This window comes from Protopterus annectens, chromosome 2.part1 (genome assembly GCF_019279795.1).
Source record: "Protopterus annectens isolate FY-2018-M chromosome 2.part1, PAN1.0, whole genome shotgun sequence".
Classification (NCBI taxonomy): domain Eukaryota; kingdom Metazoa; phylum Chordata; order Ceratodontiformes; family Protopteridae; genus Protopterus; species Protopterus annectens.
In genome coordinates this window covers 1,367,183,448-1,367,206,271 of record NC_056729.1, presented here as the reverse complement: position 1 = coordinate 1,367,206,271, position 22,824 = coordinate 1,367,183,448, and the positions used below count along the sequence as shown (strand labels likewise).

Sequence of the window (22,824 nt, the reverse complement as noted above, 5' to 3'; positions counted from 1 at the left end):
CAACCTCTATCCAGGGAATTCTGACACGCCCACCAGACTAGACAGAGCGGTTTCCTCCAGTGCTCCCATAACAAGGTGGAAGCAGGGGTGGTAGAACCAGTGCGTGTGACATTATAAATTCTGGAGTAAAATCCTTGTATCAAAAAAGAGCACCCCATTCTAAACATTTTTGTAAAAGTTCTGAAATTCAGAACGCTCACCTTTCTATCCTAGCATTGCTTCCAGACCACTCTTTCTTGGTGACTCTATCTGTAGGACATTTCTCATATTCCTATTCTCAATTTCTTAAAATTGGGATTTGCTGTGTATGGCTTTACATTATCAATTCTTTGCATTACCCTTTGGGCTATCTGCTGAACCAAGAGCATTTTGCAAAGTGTCTGGCCCCAGTGGCTCCCTATTGCAGATCCCTAGATATCCACATTTTCCTGGTTTAGACTACTTGCTGATTTGTGGAGATTCTGTATTCAGGTGCTTGGAGGCTTTGGACAGGTCGCATCCCTACTTTCCAAAGGTTTATTTTGAAGCCCAGGTGGGCATGCCTTCCCTGCCAGAAGACAAAGTCTGGACCAAAGGCTTTTTCTTGCATTTATCTATCCTAGATGTAGCTTCAGAACAAAGATTCTGCAAAGGTTTGGGTATCGTGGCATCAGTAATCCTCATGATACCACTTGCCAGACTACACATGAGAAAAATTTAGTGATTCTTGAATTGCTGGGACCAATCACCTTTATGCCTTGGATTTTCAGGTATGGGTACTAGGATATGTGAAGCAGCAACTGCATTGGTGAAGGGATCAACAGAGTCCAGGACTCCCTTTGTCTTCAGACCCCAGTCCAATCTTTCCAAATGGGACTGTTCAGGTTTTTTGTGGGGCACAGCTTCTGTGGGAGGGAATTCAAGTGCAAGGCTTGTGGAGGCCTGTGGACATGCCAGAGCACATAAACATGAGATGTTTGCAGTGGTTCATGCCTTAAGTCTTCTCTTATGGAGACTGAGCCATCTTTTAGAGGTCAGACACCACTAAGGTGGTGGTACCCCTTGCCAGTTGGCATTGATGGCTTCTGAGCTGGCTCTACAGCATTCTCTGACTTCACATCTCCTATATTCTGTCAAGCAAAACGCAGTGCCAGACTAAACAGATCCTGGACTGACCCTTGTGAGTTGGAGCTCTATGTAGAGGTCTTTCAGTACTGTATCCAAATTTGGTGAACAAGTTAATCTGTTCACTTCCTTTCAAAACAGAATGAAAAAAAAATTTGTTCAAAGCATCCTTGCAGCCACATTTGGAAGACTGACACCATCTTTCCTGTGATTTGGAATGGTCCTGTAAGAATTTCCACCCTTTTCAATGATTCTCAAGGTGTTTCTGGAAGATTTAGAATTAAAGATCAATGTGGTAACCCCCTTTTTTTGCCCAAGAAAAGTTGTTTCACCATTTTAATGCAGTTGGCTAATGGCTGTTACCACAAGCCGCCTCAGACTGGATCTGCTTATAGCATCAGGGGGGCAGTTGTTATACCCCTTTTTAGAGCAATTGCAACGGACTGCCTGGATGATTCTATTTTTATACCTTTTAGACACTTGTTCCATGAGGATGTGCAGCAAGTATTTAAGGAGCAAGAAAATCTGCCACTAGAAAATTCTACATCTTGAGTGGAAGAGATTTTTAGGTGATGCCTAGCCAATAACTGAGATCAAAGAAGGTTTTCGACCCCCTGTCATTTTGAAATATTTTTTGTGTGCTGCTAAGAGGTGGTTTATCATACTTCTAGCAAAGTGCATCTTGTGGCCATCTCTGCTTGTTTGCCAGTGGCTCTCCCTTTTTCATCTTTTTTTGCAGTTAGAGTTTGAAAGGAGTGTTGTCCATAAGACCCCTCCTCCCTTGAAAGTGAATTCTTTCTCTCTGGGATCTCAACTTTCTTCTTGAAAAATTGACCTTGCCTCCCTTTTGAACCTGCTTTTCAGGCTGATTTTTGGTTCATTACTTTAAAGACTCTACTTATTCCTCTGATATCTGCAAGGTGAGTCTGAGGTGCAAGATCTCATGGTGGGCCCAACCCTATCTGATTTTTTGCAAGGGTGACAGCAAGGGTCAAATGGTAGAAGATGTTTCTACCAGTAGAATAAGGTGGACTAGGGTTATTTAATTTGAGGCGGTATTTTTGAGCAGCACAGTTAAGGCACAAGCAGAAAACTATAATTCAAAGTGGAAAAGGAATGATGCTGACACTTGAGTAAGTTCAAGAAATACGGAGAGATTGGGATTTTGGATGCAGTCTCTTAAGGAGAACTAAAATGGAGTGTTCATAAAATAGCAGGGAGTATTCCAGGAACCAAACCAGCACGAGAATAAGGAAAAGATATTTTGCCGATAGGGTTGACTGTGGTCAGGGATACGGATAATAGGCAAGAGGGGACTGAAATTTATTGGAGAAAACTGGCAAAGGCACCAAGGTATTGGGACCAAATAACTAGAAAGGGAAAGGTAATAGAATGGAAAGAGTCCAATGTATTTGGACTGCAGGTTAGAGATTGCTTTCCCTGTCAGATGGATGTCAGAGTTTTGGCTAAGAGAAATGGGGGGGGGGGTTCCTAAATGAAATACCAGCATTGGTAGAATTTTTAATAGAATCTAGAACAAAAACTGCCATTAAAGGAATTAGTAAAGTGTATAAAGTATTGCATGATAATTTTATAAGAAGCAGTCAGAGGAGCCTAGAAAGAATTGGGAAGAGAGCTTGGATAAGCAATTCAAAGACAATGGAGGTATATGTACATCTCCCTAATGTGCAACAAAGTCTAGAATTTGCCTGGAACTGTTTACATAGGTATTTTTATACCCCAAGTAGACTCCACAAAGAAATTTTCCTCTGGTGGGTATCAAATGTTGGAGGTATGATGGGCAAGAAAGAGGTAGCTAGGAACATATTTTTTGTAAATGTGATGAGCTGGCTGAATTTTGGGATTCCCTGCAGACCGCTTTGTTGGAGATGCTGGCTGAGCAGATTGGACTGACTCGGGAGATGAGTTTTTTTATGGTACAGAATCAGAATTGCCTAGACATAGCAAGGCCTTGAGTCTAATTATGGTGGCTGCCAAAAAAGCAATTACTAGAAAATGGGAATCAAAGTCTAGACCAACTTTACTAGAAGTAGTGAATATAGTAACACAGAAAACAGGAATTGGGATCTTTTGAATGAGTTCTATAATGCTTAACTGACAATGGCTGGATGGTTTATAAGTGATGTATGTTTACAACTGCAGTTTTATTGATGTTTGTTAAACTGTAAAGTAATATTTTGTATGCTTTTCATTTATATAAATGTAAGATTGCATTTGTCATATGTGTAAATTTAAAGGTGTGGAAAAAAAAACAAAGGTAACTTGGGTGGATGACACGCGTGCTAGGTGTAGAAACGCATCAGATGTAAGGCAACATTAGCCCATCCATGGTGAAGGAGCAGTCTACTCTCCAAGTCTGTTTGGATATCACTCACCAGTAGCAGAGGTCCCCAAAGGTGACTACATTCCATCATCTACTTTTATGGTAAGCTGCTAACAGCTGTACTTCATGAATTATGAATGGGTTAAGTCTGTGGACTTCACAAGTTGCAGAAAAGTGTAACTGGACATGGTAACTTTGAATTAATAACACCACAGGAGGACTTCAAAAGAAGTTCTGATCCTTTTGCATTTCATTAAGTGATATGAGCCACTGAGGTGTTAATGCCTCTCATCTTCATCTGCAACCGCAATAGGCAAGATAAGGAAATGCATCGGAAGGTAATTCCTGTAGTACTGAGTTTGATTCCCTCAGCCTGTCTGCCTACTGTATGACTGAGCTAAGTCACTAAACATTGCTCTGCAGCAGCTGGGAGTTTAGTCTAGGTGCTTGAGTGGTCTCCTGGAACACATACCTAACAACGTTGATGAACCTCTTCCTTTGCAAAGCTCTGAGTCCCAGGAGAACTGGCTAGCTGGTTGTGGAAATCCTCTTTTGAGAACACTTTCCCTACAGTATGAAAGAGCCTAGGTGAGCTGCACATCTGTTCTGTAAAGCATGTGTTGTCAAAGTCTGGGACATAATTGGCTGCATGAATGGGCAAGTATAACAATAACTATGATTGGGATTTCCTACCACTCCAGGGGTCAGCTGCAAGTGTTCAACACCAGATGAAAACTGTGTGCCTGTCTAAATTGCTTGTGGTTGACTAACTTAAGCACATCAAAAACAAGTGTTTTTGCAGGGGGACAAGTCCCCCCAACCTAATTAAATATATCGACTCCAAGGTTGCATTGCAATATGGAAAGAGCATATTCTCCTCACTGTTGTAATATCAATTCTGTCTGTATTATCTGTTTTATTAGACATTTTTGTTTGCCATTTGTGTGTTGAATAAAAATTATTTGAGACTGAAGTCACTAGACTGGTATTCACTGTAATACATACGCACTCTGACATTAATGCTACTGACAGCAGCCCTCTAGTGCCTGCATCCTCAGGGATAACTCCACAAAGATCATGGGTGCCATGACGCCTGGAGGACACAACAGTAGCATGCGGAGTGTGGATTGCACAGTGCCTGTCTAGATGCTGAATCCAACAGCAGTCTCTCCATTTCCACTGTGGTAAAGGACTTTCTGTAAGCAGAGCATGTATACTTTAAGCTTATGGTTACCCCCTATGGACTCACTCCAAGGAAGTGCTCAACGGGAGACCTGCTTATGTAGACACCCTGGCTGGGACTGCAAGGAGCTAGACATCCAGGAATAGAAATGTGATTAGGTACTACCCCAAAGTTTTGGCGACAATGGTCTTCTGGATTCCAAAGAAACTGAGGTTGCAGTATTTTATACTGGTGTGTGATGTCTCTTCAGAGTCAGTTGGAGGACTCTGTGCATATCAATACTTGCATGCATCATGTTCACAGACAGACATCTGGTACTTGAATTAAAACTAGACTGTGGAATCTGAACCAACTGCGTCCTTGGCCAAAAAAATCTAAATTAGATTTTACGAAGACATAACTTTGATGGGGTCTGGTATTAATTTAAGTACATTAGGCAGGAGGTGCATGCTGACCTTCCAGAACCAAGTATGTAACATGCTACCTGATGTTGCTGAGATTTAGAATGGTATAGAAGTACTTCCCCCTAGGATCAGATGTAAACAGGAATAAAACTCCACCCACTCCACCCATCCTTGGACAACAGGAGAGCTCCTGTAGTCTGCAAGAGCAGCACTGTCATGGCTTGCTCCAGTTTTATTGAAATGCACTGATGCATTGGTGGAGCTCTTTTCTGATGAGTGGATGTTCTTCACCAGCTTACTGAAGACTTCAGATTCCATGCTTTCCACAGTAGCTCCCTCCTCAGTTGCCACTGTGTGGGAGATGTCCTGGCTTGTCTTCAACTCTGTGCAGGTCCCCTCCCTCCAGATAATGGTTTCTTTCCCATTATTGAGACAGCATCCCATTGTACCTGGGAGAGAAGCAAGGAAGCTGGATCTGTCATAATGAGATCAAACACATTTTTTCCTAGTCCTAAGTCCCCCTCCCACATGCTATTGGGTGGGGCAGGCAGTGATGAGCAGCCTGTGCTTGCACAGCTGCATACCCTATAGGATTGGTATCTCTGCTGCATCTGCCTTGCCCCTTCAACCCAGCATCCTGTCTTTGAACTTTGGCTGTCACCAGAGCTGTAGTAGAGAAATACCCCAGCATGGTTCCCCTAAGGTAGGTGCTCTCATTTTCCCTGTCAGTGCTGCCAAGCACTTGAGAGCTATAAATTGGACTTGGGTCATATTTGAGGAGTTCTGTAAGCTGTTGGCCCAGCTAACAATTCTCTAAGTTGGGGAGTGATAAATGCACTGTTGCTGCTGTTTTAAGTGAGATGGCACAAGTCGTGCCAGTGCAGGTTCAGTCTAACCTGTCTGACATGAAAATACAGGACATGACTAATGCATAACTTGATACCTGAAATGTGTGAACACCAAAAAGGTTTTAGACTTTAGGTACAGGACCCTGTATAGCTGGTACAAGTGCACTAGCATTTTTGAATGCAGGATTTTACAGGTGATAAATTCTGAATGGTGAAGGAATAACCAACAAATGACCCTTCTAGGACAAGTAGTCTGTGTTGGGCTTCCTCTTTTGTGCAAAACTGTGTTAAGGGAGTTCCTCCAGCCCATAACTGTTTACCATTATGTAATGGAGTTGTTCCACGTCAAATTCCAGACTGACCAACACATTGCATACAAAACAGAAGTACCAGAACTGCATTTATGTATCATTGTCTGAACCTTGCAAATGTCATTGTTACTCCTTGCAGAAAACTAATTGATTGCTGGTAACTAGACTCCCTCTATTACGGTCTGCCTCAGTGTTTCCATAGTTTATAGTTTACCTATGAATGTGTGTATTTATAATAAATATTTTGTTTCTGCTGTTGGCCCAGGTCATGACTGAAAGGAATCCATTAGCCAGCTGACTTCTGCCTTTGTGAAATAGTCGAGCACCATTGTCAGTTGTAAAAGTATTGGCATACATTCATGTTTAGTAAAACAATCTTGTACTAAGTGATTTTGCAATTTCATTCATTGTCCCTACCTATGGTACTAAATTGAGCTTCCTGTTTTAACTCCTCAGTCCAATGGAGCTCAGGAAGCTTGCATTCTAACTTCAGATGGGCGGAGCCTAAGCCTTTTGACAGTCAAATTGTGTCCTCCCATTTCAAAAAATCATATCTCTGGAACCATAGTGGTTATGAAAGAAGTATTAATGGCAAACACTGCAGCACAAACTATTTTTATAGTGGTAGTGTTCTGTAGATTCTAGGTCTTAAACTGAATTTTGTAAGTCACAGTAAACACAGTAGCTATTACATTTGTAATTTTGTGAACTATCTCTGCAACCACTCAAGTTATACACACACTGTCAGGAGCATTTTATTCATCTAGCTGAGAGTTTACATATGAGGCTGAGTTAAGTCTGTGTTACTTGGTTGTTGAGATTTAGAAAAATGTGAAAATTCTGTGAGTTATCATAAAAACTGCAGTCAATATCTAGTTACCTGTACTAGACAAATGTCAGATATTAATGCAGCGGAGTTTGCCATTGTGTAAACTTTGATTAATTTTTTTTAAAGCCTTGTACATAGCATGGTTCTGGAATTATTGATGCAAATATGACCAAGCAATATTGGACACCTAGAGGTGTCAGTAGGAATTAATTGTAGATGAACCTGGAGGTCACTCAGATTTTGGGAGTTGAACACACCTGCATGAGTGTGTGTAGTAAACTGGTACACTGAGATCTACGATTTACTTGAAGTCACATTAATTGCAGTGTTTCTTACAAAGCTCACTTTTATTCTGTTTTAAATTGAATTTATACACACTAACTGGACAGTACAACTTTAACACAAATATAAATCTGTGTTTGTGCAGAGATTAAAGAAGCCCAAAAGCGGAAGAAACAATTGGAAGAGAGGTGCAAACTGGAAGAAAGCATTGGCAATGCAGCTGTTGCATGGAATAGTGAAATTCTACCCAACTGGGAAACTATGTAAGAGTTGGATAACTGATTAAATTTTCAGAACTGTGCATTTTTACCATAATCGTATAGCTGCTGTTTGTAAAGTGTTTTTTTTATGCTCACTTGGATTTAGAACAGATAACTTATGCACATTTTTATCTGGCAGCATTGCTCAAATTCATTTGACTCTGCTTTGACTTGAAACAATATTGATACTTTTATTAGGTATTTGTTTCAGTGCATCATGATGTTAAAAAAAAACCCTTAATGACATGTACAACTGAAATGTCCACAGAAGTTCATCACAAAAAGTTGTTGTGTCTTTTGACTTTTCCCGGTTAGGGGTCGCCACAGCGGAACTCCAGTCTGCTAACGATTCGTAGATGATTTTTACGTGCCGAGTTACCAGCCCTGATGCACAACCTTCAACGAAGGTACGCCCATTCACCCATGTATCCACGCAGAAGACGCTCTAGCTGAGAATCGAACTGGACAGCGTCTTACTGTGAGGCGACAACGCTACTGCAGCAAATAAAGTCCTATGTGGACTGCCTCAAAAACCTATCCTGTGTATCGTCTCTTAGAGATTGCGGAGCATTGATCTGTGCTTGTTCTGCGTAGTGTCCTCTTATATCTCTCTCTGATCCTGCTCTGATGGATCTGCTGCACATTCGCAAAACAAATAGCATTAGAATTATAGATGCTGGAATGTAAACCAGATCTGTGACTTAAATAGGACATGGAGGAACAGGTATGTATTAGACTACTACTTTTTTGGAACTGGCTTCTAGAGTTATTCTCTTACCTAGTTCAAGCATAATTTATTCCAGTGTATGAGGAATTGGAAATTTTACCCCTGGTCTGGCAGCAGTGTCTCTAATAAAGGAAGTCTCTGAATGCTAGTCCACCTGAGTCAGCATGTACCCCTTAAAATAACCTTGCATAACAAAATTGTTAGCTATATTTTGGAAATATGGCTAGGCTTAAAAAGGCCCTTGGGTCTTTAGCATAGTGTACACTTATGAACTTGGAGCAGGATCTTCAGCTGCAGAATGCACTTGACTGTTTTTCTACCCTTGAATTTTAGGTGCAGCTAAACGCTGATTTAGCCCACTCCTCTAATTTAAAAAATGTTTGAGCAGTGACTTATTGCAGTTAGAGTAAGTTTTAAATTTTAATTTAATGGCAGCAGAGACATTTTAGAAAAAATGGTAAGATGTTTTTTTTAATTCTGATTTAAAGGTAGCTCAGCAGAGATGTATTTTGCACCAGTGCTATACCTTCTCAAGCTGGCTAGCATGTTTACAGCAAAAACTCAGACTGACAGTGGAAAGCCTATGAACCCTTGCATTTGACACAAAGGTATTAAAGGACATGTATGCAGTCTCTCCTTTGAGAGTTTTAAATTTTCAGCGAGATATAAGACACTTAATAAGCTTACACCTAAGGCTGCAGATTTGCATTCAAGGATGTATAAGCAACATGTTTCTGTTTTTGACCCTAAGTGTCTGGACCACTGAATACTGCAGTTAAGTAAACCTTTTGATAAGATGCTTGATTTTACTTTTGGTGTAAGGGCAATTCAGTGAAGATATTTTATGGATCAGTGCTTGGTCTCTTAGCCAGTCTGTATGCCTTCTTAGCCAGGTCCATCTTTGTCTCTCAGCTTCTCCCACACTCCTTTGTTTTGACAAGTTCCTGGACTTCTGCATTCCCCACCAGCTTTCCTTGTGTACCTTTGTTTCCATACGTTCCGTACCCTTTACAGATGCTGTTTTGCGATGCTGCCATTCTTCAACTCTCCGTTAAAACTTGAAGCTTTCTCTGACCACTGCTTTCAGCTGATAGCAGGCAACAGTGGTTTATGCTCTGGGCCAGCTGTTTTGCTGTGAATAATTTTGCAATCTTTGAATCTGTTTCATCCTGTCTGATCCTACTTGATGGATCCTTGAGCTGCTTGTCATATCTGAGCTGGCAAAACTAGTGCTACAGTCTCTAGCTGTAATATTTTGCTTTCCCCTAATTAACTGTTTTGTGAAGCTACTCCAGGTCTCTTGCTGACATAGCAAGCCAAGTGCTGCTCTTCGGTTTTGTTCACTAATTATACCATTAATTTAGTATATTTAGTTTTTATTTCCTGCCAGAGATTCATTCTAATTAATCCATTTCCTTTTATGAGTTCCTTTTTACCTTCACTTTGCATTGCATGTGCCTTGGTCTGCTGTTACTACTTTACCCTTTCTATTGTGGTTACAAATAAAGGTACTAGAGATGCTTGTATTTATATATCTACAAGCTTTATCTTGCTTATTTGTCATTACCATGCAGCTGTAGTCTGTATCCATGGAGGAGAGAAAGTTGTCAAGTGCCAAATGTGTGGTGCCCCCCCCCCCCCCCCCAAAGAATACCCATGACTTGTGTGTGGCATGCTCGGGGAGGACCCATCTCACTGGTAACTGCTCTCTATATGTAAAGCTTTGGCCTTTGAGCAGTGTCTGATTATTTTTTTTCCATCATTAAGGGGTGCTCCTGCCTCTTGACTTGGAGGCTGATAAGTCCAGAAATGCTTCTGGTAAAGTGAAATATAGACTGAGAAAATGGGAAGGAGAACCTTTGAAGGAGGAGCCAAGGCCATGGATACATCTTTGGTTACAAAAGTTTCAAAGACTGAGTCTGCTTTATCTTTAATGCCAATTTGTATCTCCTGTATTATTCGAGCAGGTTGTAATCTCCAACTGATCATCCAAAAGGCTGCTGAGTAGAACTTCATCTGAGAAAGAGTTCTCCTCTCCCTTCCTGGCCTCTTTCCATTTCTTCTCTCTATTCCAACAGAAGAACATACAATGCCATTTGGATTGTATGAAGTGAGCTTTCTTGAAGATTCTGAGATGGGCATCCTTCCATCCCTCTCACCCTGAGGGTAGATTATTCTGGTCTCCTGTTTACGCTCTTTCTCCAGTCTACATTTCAGCACTGGTGGTTTCGAGTAGACACTGCCTCTGTAGTCTGTTCCTGTATGATTGACTGTCCCTCTTGTTTGATTTCCAAGGCCTTTGATCCGATGCAGTCAACTCGGAGACCTTCAGAGCCGGGTTGATCTTGGGATAATCGTCTTGAGTCATCAATGCCATGCTCAGAGCCGTCTCACACTACTTCCTTCTAGGTGTCCCGTATTGACCTTGGAGATCAACACTGATGCCCTCCTTGAGGTCTTCCACTCTGGCTTGGGGATGCCTTCCTCAGTGCAGTCTGCTTTGGGAAGACTAGACCTGTGGTTCTCAAGACGAGCTTGTCCGATAGGTCTCAACATAGGTACAGCCTTTTTTTAGGTTGCAGGGGAGGATCATTGCTTCTCCACTGGGGACAGATTCTTGGATTTCCTTGATGTCTTCCTCCCATAGTCTCTGTTCTTTCAAAGCATCTTCTTGCATCCTTATGCCAGAGCTGAGGGACTGACTACAAAGTCTGCTTGGCTACAGGATTAGTCCTCTGAGGAGTGGAGTCTCCTATCTCTGACATTCCAAGAAACAGGATGTGTAAGTGGAGGCACACCAACTCACCTTTGGAATTGGTAAGGTCATACACTAACCCTGGAGATAGAGGGTTCCTCCAGAAGATATCACTTTCAGAGATACTTGAATTAATGCTGTAAAATCTTAGCCAACTGACCTGCCTTCTCAGGATGAAGTGGTCCTTTTTGAAGCCTATGGATTGGCACCCTTTACCTCTCTGGTGGTTCCTCCTATGGCCTACCTCTTTTTATCTCTGAAAAGCCTGACTACATTGGACTCTGAAGATCACTTTGTGCAGTATGTTTAATATGATCAGTCTCTTCATGAGGCTCATGATTAATGCAGCTGATGGAGTGGTGCATACTGTAGGAGAAGGAATTACTGCGCGGCTTCATGCCTGACTTTGCCTTTGACTTTGTGGACTACTTTCAAGTGCTCTTCACAAATGCACCCTATGATGGATCATCTTTCTTTTCTTGTGTTAAGGAGAAAATGCATAAGTGCAAGCAAGATGGGAAGATGTTTTCTGCCGTAGGAGTCTGGTTTGAGAGCCCATGAAGATTGTATGATGGGAACCATTAGATTCAAATTTCTAGGGTTCAGGTTAGCCAGACATCAACCCTTTGACTCCACTTCTGACGGGCAGTTGTGGTGGAGGTGTAGTTCCCTTCAGTGGTTCTAAAGGAAAACCAGAACCTCGAACCAATTCTGGACTTACATCATCAAAAGAACTATGTAACAAAAAAAAAAAAAAATGTAAAGTTCAAGATTCACACAAATACTGCCTTGCCTACTGGCGAATGCTTAGATGTGCTCTGTAGACCTCCAGAGAGCTCATCTCCCACATCAGGTCTCCAGGATATAGCTCTGCTTCAGCCTGGGAGCCATTCACTTTCAGTTCAGAGCGGTACCCTTTGGTCTCAACAGCGGCCTAAGTGTTCACTGTAGTAACTGCTCAGCTCGGGTTATGATGGATTTGAGCACGTTCCATGTTTAGGTGATTAGCTCCTTGCTTTCCCTATAGAGGAACCGATCCAGCTCTGCCCTGTGGCATATCCAGAAACAACAAGTCCATTCTTACCCCCAGTTCAAGCAATTCAGTACATCAGATGCCACTTGGATGCTGCACAATTGTATGTAGTCTCTGCCTTAGGGCAGAATTCAAATGTTAGGGACTCCAACCACTTTTCCCACCAGTGGGGTCTAGTTTTGAGTGTGGAGGTTAATGGCTTCCTCTGTTAATTTGGGAGCAGATGTTCTTCGTGTTTCACTGTTGCAGTCGTCACACTTAGGTTATCTGCCTTCAAGTAGCAGTTAGTCGGCCCAAGTACCAGAGTCTTGGGATTTCTGCGTCTGATGCCGTCGCCTCTTCCAAAACATCAAGTCGTCAGGGGTATAAATCATGCAGCCAATGCCATTACATCAGCTTTTCTTGCAGTGCGGGAGCCTGAAGCAGAAGCAATTTGCAAGTGCCGGTCAGCTGCTTCCTGAAATTTTCGTTTTTAGAGTTTCAAACCTGAAGTCTTCTAAAGCTAAGTAGCCCGTTGAGGATCCTTTTTTCTTGCTCTAACCGAGGTCAGAAAAAGTTAACAATTGCCTTGCCTGTGGAAAGCAAATACCTTGGAGATTTTCATTCTTAATGCGTCACTTGTTTAGGCCCAGACCATGACGTCCCTAGCTGTTGGTTTTGTGCCTTATTTGATGCCCAAACTATACATTGTCTGGCTATTTTTGTCGCTAAATTCTTTCACTCTCCTTCACTGTATTTTGAAATGGCTTCGATAAGCCATCCGGCTACCAATCTTCAGAAAAAATGCAAGGATAGACAGACCGCATAGGCCCAAAACTGCCGATTACACTTCTGTTAAGCTAGTCGCCAGTCCACCGGTACTCAGTGAGGTGCTTTTGCAGCCCGTTACCCACTTCTACAGATTTGCAGGCCTCTACTGAGACCCATTCGGAGTCTGGTAATGCTGCAGGATGATGCTTTGATTATTGAACCTGCGGATGTCTCTAGCTTGGATGGGTCCAGAGCTGCTGTGCAGGCACTGGCTTCTGAGGGTGTATTCAGACCTTCTGATCGAACAGACTACCTTGTTAATGATTAAAACTACTGAATTTCTCAGGCCCAGCGTTCGAACTATGTCTAGGAAACCTATGACCAAAGCACATTCTCAAGGTCCCATGCCACAAACAAATGCTTAGAATGGCTGAAGACCTTTACTTTAATTAGGGGAAGCCAGCCTTCCTTCTCTAAAAGGCAAAGAATTTATTTTCCTTCGGATTCCACAGACGAGTCCGATTAGACTGACCCCTGTGATTACCAGGACTTGCCCTTCTCTACCTATGAGGACTGTAATGCAGGGGATTCCATTCCCTCTGCCCCCCCCCCCCCCCCAAAGAGGACTTTTCTTTCAGTGAAACCTTGCATACCCTAAGAGCATTTTCGCTGGGAATGCCAGAACTACTCAGTCCAAAAAGACTCAGGAAATTTTTAGACGTGCCTCTAGCTATACCCCGTCCTGGATATTGTAGAGGATGTCTTCATGGAATCCAGTCTTACCCCTTATACTTTACCAGCTCCTAGAACGCCTCCTGTTGGAGGCCTTAACAGAGCCCACTTTTGAACCAGAATAATTTATTCCCTTGGAATTTCTTGGAAAATGTTATTCCTGGTGGCAGTGACTTCAGCTAGCTGTGCAGTCTACTGCCTTTCCCTCTAAGATTTTTCCACAGGCAGGGTGTCCCTACAATACCAACCCTTTTCCTATTGTGGCTTCTGATGCACACAACTAACTTTCTGCCTCTGCAGAATCATACTTTTTTTTCTGGATGCATTCTTAGCTTTTTCCTCATTTGATGCTAACAAGCTTGGTTCTAGAGTATATAAAGCCACTCTAGCCAATAGGCTGCTTTCTGATTGCATATAGTACCTTTACTCCACTCTCAACCATCCCCTACCATGCACACCCAAGGCTCATTCTCCCAGGTGTGTTGCCACTTCTGCAGCCTTAGTCAGAAATCTCATTTGATGAAATCCGTGCTGCAGTAACATGGTTTATATGGCACATTTTACCATGCATTATAAATTTGATGCTGTTTTGAGTTTTAGGGATTCCTTTAGCACCAGGGTCTCCTGCCATGATTACACCCAGATGTTTGGTTGCAGGAGATTCTGTTTAATCCAACTACTGCGTCAGAAAGAATAAGATACTGTAGTTTACCATAATGTTGCATTCTTTTAATCCATGTCTATCCAGTAGAACAACCCTCACTCCTTTCCAGTTGCCATTCTGATGGACCCGAAGGATAGTGGAAATCATTGTCATTAATTCTTAATAGGGCACCCTTTCATTTCTTTGGTAAACTTGACCTGTGGTAGCTTTACTAATGTTACATTATGAGAAAGCAAAAAATTTAAGGATCTTTAAACTGGAGCACTAGTTTTGTTGGCTGTGATCTGACAAGTGTTTCAAGGACCCATCAGTCATATAGGATTGGCTCAGATGAAAGGATCTAGCATTTTGATAAGTACATAACTGGCATTTCTGCCACAATGCCTTTGTCTTACTAGAAGTAAGTCTGAGAGTTGCACACTGACCACTGTTGTATTTGATCATGTGACTCTTGCTGAACCATATGTTGGCCATCATTAACCCTTTTGCCAAACAGATGTTTAGAATACCCTCTTATTCCTGTTGCTCTACCTGTGTGTGGTTGCAGGCAGTCTTCATATCGTATCCTGTCTGTCCAACTGAGTGTTTAAGTCTCCCAGTATCACCACCAAATCATGGTGTCCTGCTTTATCTAATTGGTCATACGACTGCTGCCCGAGTGAACTTACTTTCATATGCTTGCTGTGGGGTGTAAACTGATGCTATGAATACTGCCCTATCTAATTCTGATGATGACATCCCTGTCTTCAGAAGATTCTCCCTCACTACAGATGTCCATCATTCCCACTGCTGCAGTAACCCAATGGATTATGCCTTGCCCAAGACACAGCAACTGGACAGCTTCCAAGATCTCTGGATTACTTCCTAAGATTCATTCTGACTGCTGATTGACCGACCCTGAAGAGCAAAAATTAGCAGTCCAAGTGGAAAATCTTCAGTACTTTTTTGCTGCCTCATGAAGCAGCAACATGGAAGCTCCTGAAAGGTAGCAGCCAGTACTTTTTTCTGGCAAATAAAACCCTTTGTGGAACCATTCCTCACAAAATTACTTTTAAGAAACGTGGTATTCCATTCTGCCACTTTCCTGTGTAGGACTGCTATATTTAGCCTCAGCTGGATGGTGGCTTATTTGATATAAACGCTGTTGGACTTTATGGGAAAGTGTTTTTACTTGGCAGGGACATTATTTCTGTGTAGAGCTTTTGTTCACAGTATGAAAAAGTTACCCGGCATTTTTCTGTCAGACTATTTTTTTTTCCACGAAGTACTAACAGTATTTTAAGTTATGGCATGTGCATTTTTTTTAACATGTACTGCTTTTGTGTTTCAGTGACATCCTACTTGCCATTATTCTGTCAGACGTTTTAATATTTTAATGTTACTGAATTTTGGGCGTTAGTTTACTGGTTCTCTCTTTACTGGAACTGTACTGCTTGTTTGCACATTGTGACAACTTACCTGCTGTTTACTTCTGTCAAGCTACATTATTTTAACTTCTGAAACGCCTTCCCCAATAGTCCACGAATGAACACACACCATCCCAAACCCAGCCACTACCCACAAAACAAATCCTATCTTACTTGTTTGTCTCAAACAATGCTCTCTCTGGAATCCTGTACATTCCATGTACTATCCTACTTTTAAACTATGGCATTTCGATAAATTTTGCTAATACCAATGAATATTGTACTTGGAAACTGTAATCCTATGCAATCTTGTAAAATCATGCCTCTTCCTAAGAAAATTTGTTTTGTATGTGTAAATATTTTACTTGATGTTTTTCTGTGGAGGTTTACTCCCGGGCTGCCACTGAAAATTGACATGTATCCAGTCGGAATCTCCTTTTCAACAAATGTAAAATAAAAATAAATATGTTCTGACATGGTTTAGTGTGCTGCAGTTGTATTTACAGAGTATGTATTGCTTTTTGTTCATAATGTGACAACTTAACCCTGTCATGTTTTTCTTTTGTCAGCATATTTTTTTTTATTGTATGGTTTGCTGACTAATTATATGTACTGCTTGTGCATTATGGGACATAACATTTGTGCAAGTGGTGATGACTTGCATGCAATTATTCCTTTCAGACAATATTTCACCTAAAGTGTTCTGACACCTGCTTCAGCAGTACCTCCAGTCCTTCCAGCTTTCTTTGCCTTTGCTTCCAAAACCCTAGACTCTCAAGCGCCTGCTCCAAAAAGACCTGACCATCTTTATAAGGTCCCTGAGAATTGAAAGTTTCTTTTTAAATGTCCTTCAGCTGATCCAGCTGTGGCATCCATTACTTTTGACAAATCTTCTCGTGTTGATCCTTCAACTAAGTTGCTCCCTTCCGACAAAGTAAGATTTTGGAAAGGTTGGGAAAGAAAGTTTATACTTTTACCTTTGGTGTCAGCGACATTAATTACCAGACACACACGCCTTGGTATGCTTTAGCTTTGCTTTCTCTTGCTTCTCAGGCCCTATCTCAGTTACTTGACTCAGCGGCTAAGTCATAGTCTCTCTCTCTCTGTATTGACTGCATTCTCTCCGGTAACTTGACATTCAATCAAATGCACCTGTGATGCTGTTGAAGCTTCCTCCAGAGCTGCAGCTTCTGCTTTTGTTGTCAGGAGGCATTCCTGGCTACTTCTCCAGGCTGTCCCTGATATCATCCAGGCCAAATTACTTGATGCTCCCTTGGACAATTCTGCCCTTTTTGCCAAAGCAGCTGCAGAACTTTAAGCGACTGAAGGAAAAAGGTGAAGCACTCCAGTATTTAAAGCACTTGCTGGTCTCCCCAGGTTCTAAATTCCATAGAAACTTCCCTGCCAAGACTCCCATTGTCAGGAAACCTGCTTGCTCATCCTGTTCTGTCTGAAACTAGGCCATGCAAGTCTTCAAGGAAGCCCCCTCAGTCTAAGGCTGCTGCTTCGGTTCCTTCTCCCCAGCAGCCTTTTCAGCCTAGACAAGGCTCTCTGTGACACCCTGCTTCATTTTCCAAGTCATACTCCTGTATACCTTTGCCTTTCTCTATTCCTTTCAGCCATGAAGGAAGTCACTCAGGATTCTTGGCTGATTTCTGTTGTACAAAAGATACTTTGACTTGGAAGACCCTCCCCCCTTTTCAGGGGAATGCCTCAGCCACTCACCAATCAACTGCACCTCTTTCAGTTACTTGCTCAACTTTCCAACCAAGGCACTATTTGGCCTGTCTCTTCTGGTTTTACTCCAGGATGTTTCTGGTTCCAAGAAAAGACATTCTTTGGAAGACCCATTCTAGACCTCTCAACTTTGAGCACCTTCCTGGTGGTGTCTTCTTTCAGGATGCTATGTCTGCAATCTCTTCTTCCCCTTCTACCACCCCAGGCCTTCCTAGATTCTCTGTATCTCGAGGATGCTTATCTGCATATCCCTATTCACCCTCTGATAGGAAATTCTTGTGTTTATCTGTGGGTTCTTTGCACTTTGAGTTTTCTGCCTTACCTTTTGGTCTTTCCACTGCTCCAAGGGTTTTCAAAAAGGTTCTAGCCACAGCCATTGCCTTTTTGACATTGAAAGGTCTTCGACTTTACCCTTGCATGGATGATCTGCTATTTCTGGACAGCAGCCCAGACCTTCTGCTTCAACACTTGGACCTAGCTAGTCCCTTCCTGCAGGGCTTGGGATTCACAAAACATTTCAAGAAATCTTCTGACCCCAAGTCAGGATCTCATTTTCCTGGGCTGCATAAGGACATATTTGATGGTGTTTCTACCTTCAGAAAAAGCATTTTCACTCTATTCACAGTCTCTTCTGCCCCTTTCCTCCATCATGGCCAGGGAGTTTGAGACTGCTGGGATTCATGGCATCTACAGTTCCCCATGTTGCCCTTTTTCCAAACTACACATGAAGTTCCAATGGTTTTTGAAGAGAGTTTGGTCACAGCATACTCATCCCTTGGAGGCTTTAATTCCTCTTCTCTCCCTTGCTTGAAAATAGAGCTGGGTTGGTGGATGGAACAACCGTCAGAATCCTGGCTTCACCACTTCAGTTACCTCAGCTAGTCCAGCAACATTTCACAGGTGCCTCAGATTTAGGCTGGGGGATGGGTGGGGGGGGGGGCAAACTTTGCTGCCAAAAAAGGTACAAGGTCTTTGGTCCTCTGAAAAAAGGGAACACATCAACATCAGAGAAATTAAGGCACTGATTTTTAACCCTGCAGATCTTTCATCCAATGTTTTTACCAGGACCTCTCAGGATTCTTAGACAATACTCTAGTCCTTGGGTACATAAACAAGCAGGGGTGCACAAAATATTTGTCGCTTTGCCATCAAAGCATGGGAATTGGCTTTTCAAGACTCACTGACTGCAGTATACCTTCCCTCAGCTCAGAACTTCATGGCAGATGCATTAAGCAGATCCATGACACAAGTGGATGCTTCACAGGGATGTGTTCCTCGATCTAGTTTACTGGTGGGGTACTACAGAAATTGATCGCTTGCCTCCCTTCTGAACAGTCAATTTCCTCTTGTGCCAGGGTCCTTCACCTTCAGGCTTGGAAGGTGAGCGCTGTATCCTTCTCATGGAAGGTGATGTTTCTTTATCCATTTCCCCCCTTCCCTTTAATTCCAAACGTTTGAAAATTCTACATGACAAACCAAAAATCTTGCTACTGACCCCCCCCCCCTTTGGACAAGATAGCACCAGTTCCCTCTTCTGCAGTTGGCCAAGGACCATCACTACAAGTTGCCTCACCAGATAGACCTGCTCACACAGGACAAGGGATATCCGATTAACCCACAACTGTTAACTCTGCAATTGACTTTGTGGATCAACTTTTGATTCCTTTCAGGCACCTGTTTTCTAAGTATGTGCTTTTGGGTTTTGCGGGAGCCCAGGAAACCCACTACTAGGAAATCTTACTTTTCCAAGTGGAAAAGATTTTCTATGTGGTGCCAAAAAAGAAGAGGGGACCTTTTTTCGGTGGATATTGCTTTACCTGTGAGTTGCTTAACAGTGGCCTTACTTGTTCATCTGTCCAGGTCCACTGTCAGGTGCCCTGCACATGAAACTTCACAGGAAACCTGTTCCTCCCCCTTGGGATCTTGAGATCTCAGCTATGTGTTAGAGAAGCTTACTCTCGGGGCCCTTTTCAGCCAGCTGCCTCTGCTTCTCTAAAGTTTTGCACTTGGAAAACAGTACTTATTGTAACTTTTACATCTGCTGGAAGGGTCTGAGATTCATGTATTAATGGCTTCACCCCCTCTTTTGTTTTTTCACAAGGATAGAGTATCTTTGAGAACCAAACCTTCCTTTATGCCAAAAGTGGTCAATGAGTTCTCTGAATCAGTCTGTTCAGTTACCGGCTTTTTTTCCACTTAATCTCCTAATGAGAAGATTCTGCATTCCTTGGATGTACATAGCTCAGATTCTGCCTTGACAAAATCCTCCCGTTACCCATAATACACTGCTACCTCCCTCCAGTCCTCGGATCTCATTTGCCGCGGCTTCTGAAGCATAAGGGACGAACTCTTAGCATTTTAGTTGAGAGGAATTTAGAAGTTTTCTTGTTTAAATTCTAGCGATTTGAGTGTGTGTAGTAGACCAGTAGTTTAGTTAAACCATTTTTATTTACTTTTAGTGGTAAATTAGTGTTTTCCCTTCCCCTTACTGTGTGTTAGGGTGTGTGCTTAAGCGTGATGGCAGAGGGCCCTAAGGCCATTTTTTCGAAATGTGCGGAGTGTGGTCATAAGCTGTTCCCAGCGGATGGCCACACCCAGTGCGTTCTGCCTGGGGGTAGCCCACTTAACATCGAGCTGCCATATTTGTGCGGCCTTCAACCCCCGGGCTGCGAGGGACAGTAGAAACTAGTTAATCTTGGCAGGATTCTAATCCCCAGATTCTTCTTCCTCCTCTCCCTCAGTGGCGCCAGTCACGGCTGCGACTGTCCAGCCTTCAGCTTCCCCTCCCCTGGCTGGGACTCAACCTCCCGCTGTTTCCCAGGGAGAGGGGGACTCTTCTAAGAAAGACAAGGGGCACAGAGAAAAGGAGAGGCATAGACATAGCCATAAGTGATGGACCGAATCAGCCCCTTCGGCTCTGTCGGCTAAAGTGCTTGGGTCCCACGCAAGGGTTTCCAGGTCTTACCCCTCTCTGCTCCGTTCTGCACACTTCTCTCCGGAGCTGGAGGAGGAGTCCCGGTCACCCTCAAAGTCATCTAGACGGCCCTCCAGGCCTGCCTCGACAACTTCTTTGAGGTCTACCAGGAGTTTGTCCGCAGATATGGACTGGATGATGCGTCTATTCCTGCAGGCCCAGATGCAGATGGGAGTGCTCTTGCCTCCCCCCCCTCCGGGAGGGAGCTCTGCCCCTTTCTTTGCACCAATTGCTCCTTTTCCGATCCACTATCTGGTTTCAGAGCTGTCTGAGCCGGGGAATCGACGCGGATAGTAGTTGCTACTTCGCCGGCTCTACCCTCTAGTTTATCTGGTCATCTATCGGATCCGAGGTCTTGGGGCCGAGAGCTGAGCTTCGGATCCACAGGGGTGAGTGTGTCTTCGGCTCCGTTGTCGGAGAGCACTTCCCTTTCGGGTCCGATCGCGTCTGCTCTGACACCGGTCCTCACGTCGGAGCCAAGGGGACTACTCTCAGAGCCAGAGGAGCCAAGGGGACTACTCTGAGCCAGAGGAGAGTGGTTCACCTTCGGCGTTTGACGTGGTGGAGAGCATGCTGTCGGAGTTCAAAGTCCCCAGTCCGTGCTACGGAGCCACCCTTCACTCCCTCGCATGTGGGCCTGTCTTCCATTGTCTGGCCGGTTGACGCTTCTACACTATTCGGCAAAACCATCTGCGACAAGCTACTCAAGAGTGAGAAGGATGGGAAGACGCCGTCTGCAGTCTGAATCCGCTTCTCTGCTCCTCAAAGGTCCTTCTCAAGGAACCAGAGAGGGCAAAAGATGATGTGGTTCCGGAAATCACAGCAGTCCCGTCACACTCCGGACCCTTCGTCCTTCAGAGGCAGGGAAGGACAAGGTGGATGCTGGCCCAGAGGCAGAGGGGGGCTGAAGAATTTCGGGTCGAACAAACTCTTCGACCGACCCACACAGCAGCCCTGAGGGGTTGCCCGACTGTCCCTCTCTGGAGGCAGTCGGGGGGGGGGGGCATTTTTCGAGCATCTAGCAAGTTGGGAGTCCATTACTACAGATCGCTGGGTGCTCCGAATAATATCCAGAGGTTACTCTAGCCCCTTCCTGAATCTTCCCCCGTTAGGGAGGCACCTCCCCGATGTCCCACCCGATCAGATGGAGGCTGCGGCTTCAGAAATAAAGAAATTACTAGAAAGGGCCATCCAACATGTCCCCCCAGAGCAATCCGGGTTGGGCAATTACTTCAGGTTCTTTTTAGTGCCAAAAAAGACTGGGGACTTGAGGCCAATTCTCGACCTGTCAACCTTGAACCTATTCATTGCCAAAAAGAAATTCCGGATGGTCACTCTACAATCTATTCTCCCCCTTCTGCAGGAGAATGATTGGATGTGCTCCATAGACCTCAAGGATGTGTACTACCACATTCTCATGGACAGACGATCCAGGAGGCGCCTCCACTTTCGGCTGGGGGCCAGTCATCAGTTCAGGGTTCTTCCGTTCGGCCTCACCACAGCCCCTGGGGTGTTCACCAAGGTCATGGCAGTTGTAGCAGCCCACCTGAGACTTCAGGGAATTCAGGTCTTTCTGTACCTCGACTGGCTCCTCACCGCCCCCACCAGGTATCTACTCTGTTCCGCCAGGGATTATTCTTTACTCTTGGCCCATCACATAGGCATTACCATAAATTTCAGGAAGTCTCTAATTCATCCTGTTCAAGTTCTGGATTTCATAGGGGCTAGGATAAACACACTCCAGTTCAAGGCCTTTCTGACAGCGGACAGGTTACGAACATTGTCACTCCATGTAATAGCACTTCTACAGTCCCCGGCCCCACCCGCAAAATTAGTCCTGAGCCCTAGGATCCCTGGCGGCGGCCATCAGCCTTTCACCTCTTGCTTGACTGCACATGAGAATCCTTCAGTGGACCCTTCAGGTCCAATGGTCCCTCCTCCTACAATCTTTGGATTCATAGCTTCCCCTGAGCAAGGTTTGCAGGAGCTCCCTTCATTGGTGGCTTCATTCCCTGAGAGCTTCGGTAAGGGAGACTGTTCGTGATGCCTCTACCCCAAGCCACGCTGACCACAGATGCTTCTCTGCTCGGGTGGGGGGGGGGCATTGCATGGGCAGAAACGTCCAAGGCACGTGGACACCTGTAGAGACCATTCTGCATATCAGTGTTCTGGAAATGAGGGTGGTGCTTTTAGCATTGCAAGCCCTTCAGGACCTTCGGGGACTATTGCAGTTCAGACAGACAACATGGTGGTAGTCTGGTACATCAACAAACAGGGAGGAACCAGGTCTTACCCTCTTTTTTAGCTGGTTTAAACCCTGATAGAAACAGATTTCCCAATTTTGGGCAAACCCTTTTCTATTTTCCCCTTTCATGTCTCTAAAACCCATGCAACATTTCCCCAATGGGTCAGGTTGCGACTCTTGGTTTTTATGGTGGAACCCAGCTTTTTTTATGTTCCCCCTCTTTTCCCCATGGAAAA

General features: G+C 43.8%; 1 protein-coding gene across 2 annotated transcripts in view; it reads left to right on the top strand.

Annotated features, from left to right (window-relative positions):
- Positions 1 to 22,824, top strand: part of TBC1D14 (TBC1 domain family member 14) — a 773,921-nt gene that overhangs the window by 250,981 nt on the left and 500,116 nt on the right. For both annotated transcript variants that reach the window (XM_044062828.1, XM_044062829.1), the window contains one exon: positions 7,451 to 7,568. In XM_044062828.1, coding sequence (XP_043918763.1) covers positions 7,451 to 7,568 — 118 coding nt within the window. The remainder of the gene's footprint in view (positions 1 to 7,450; positions 7,569 to 22,824) is intronic.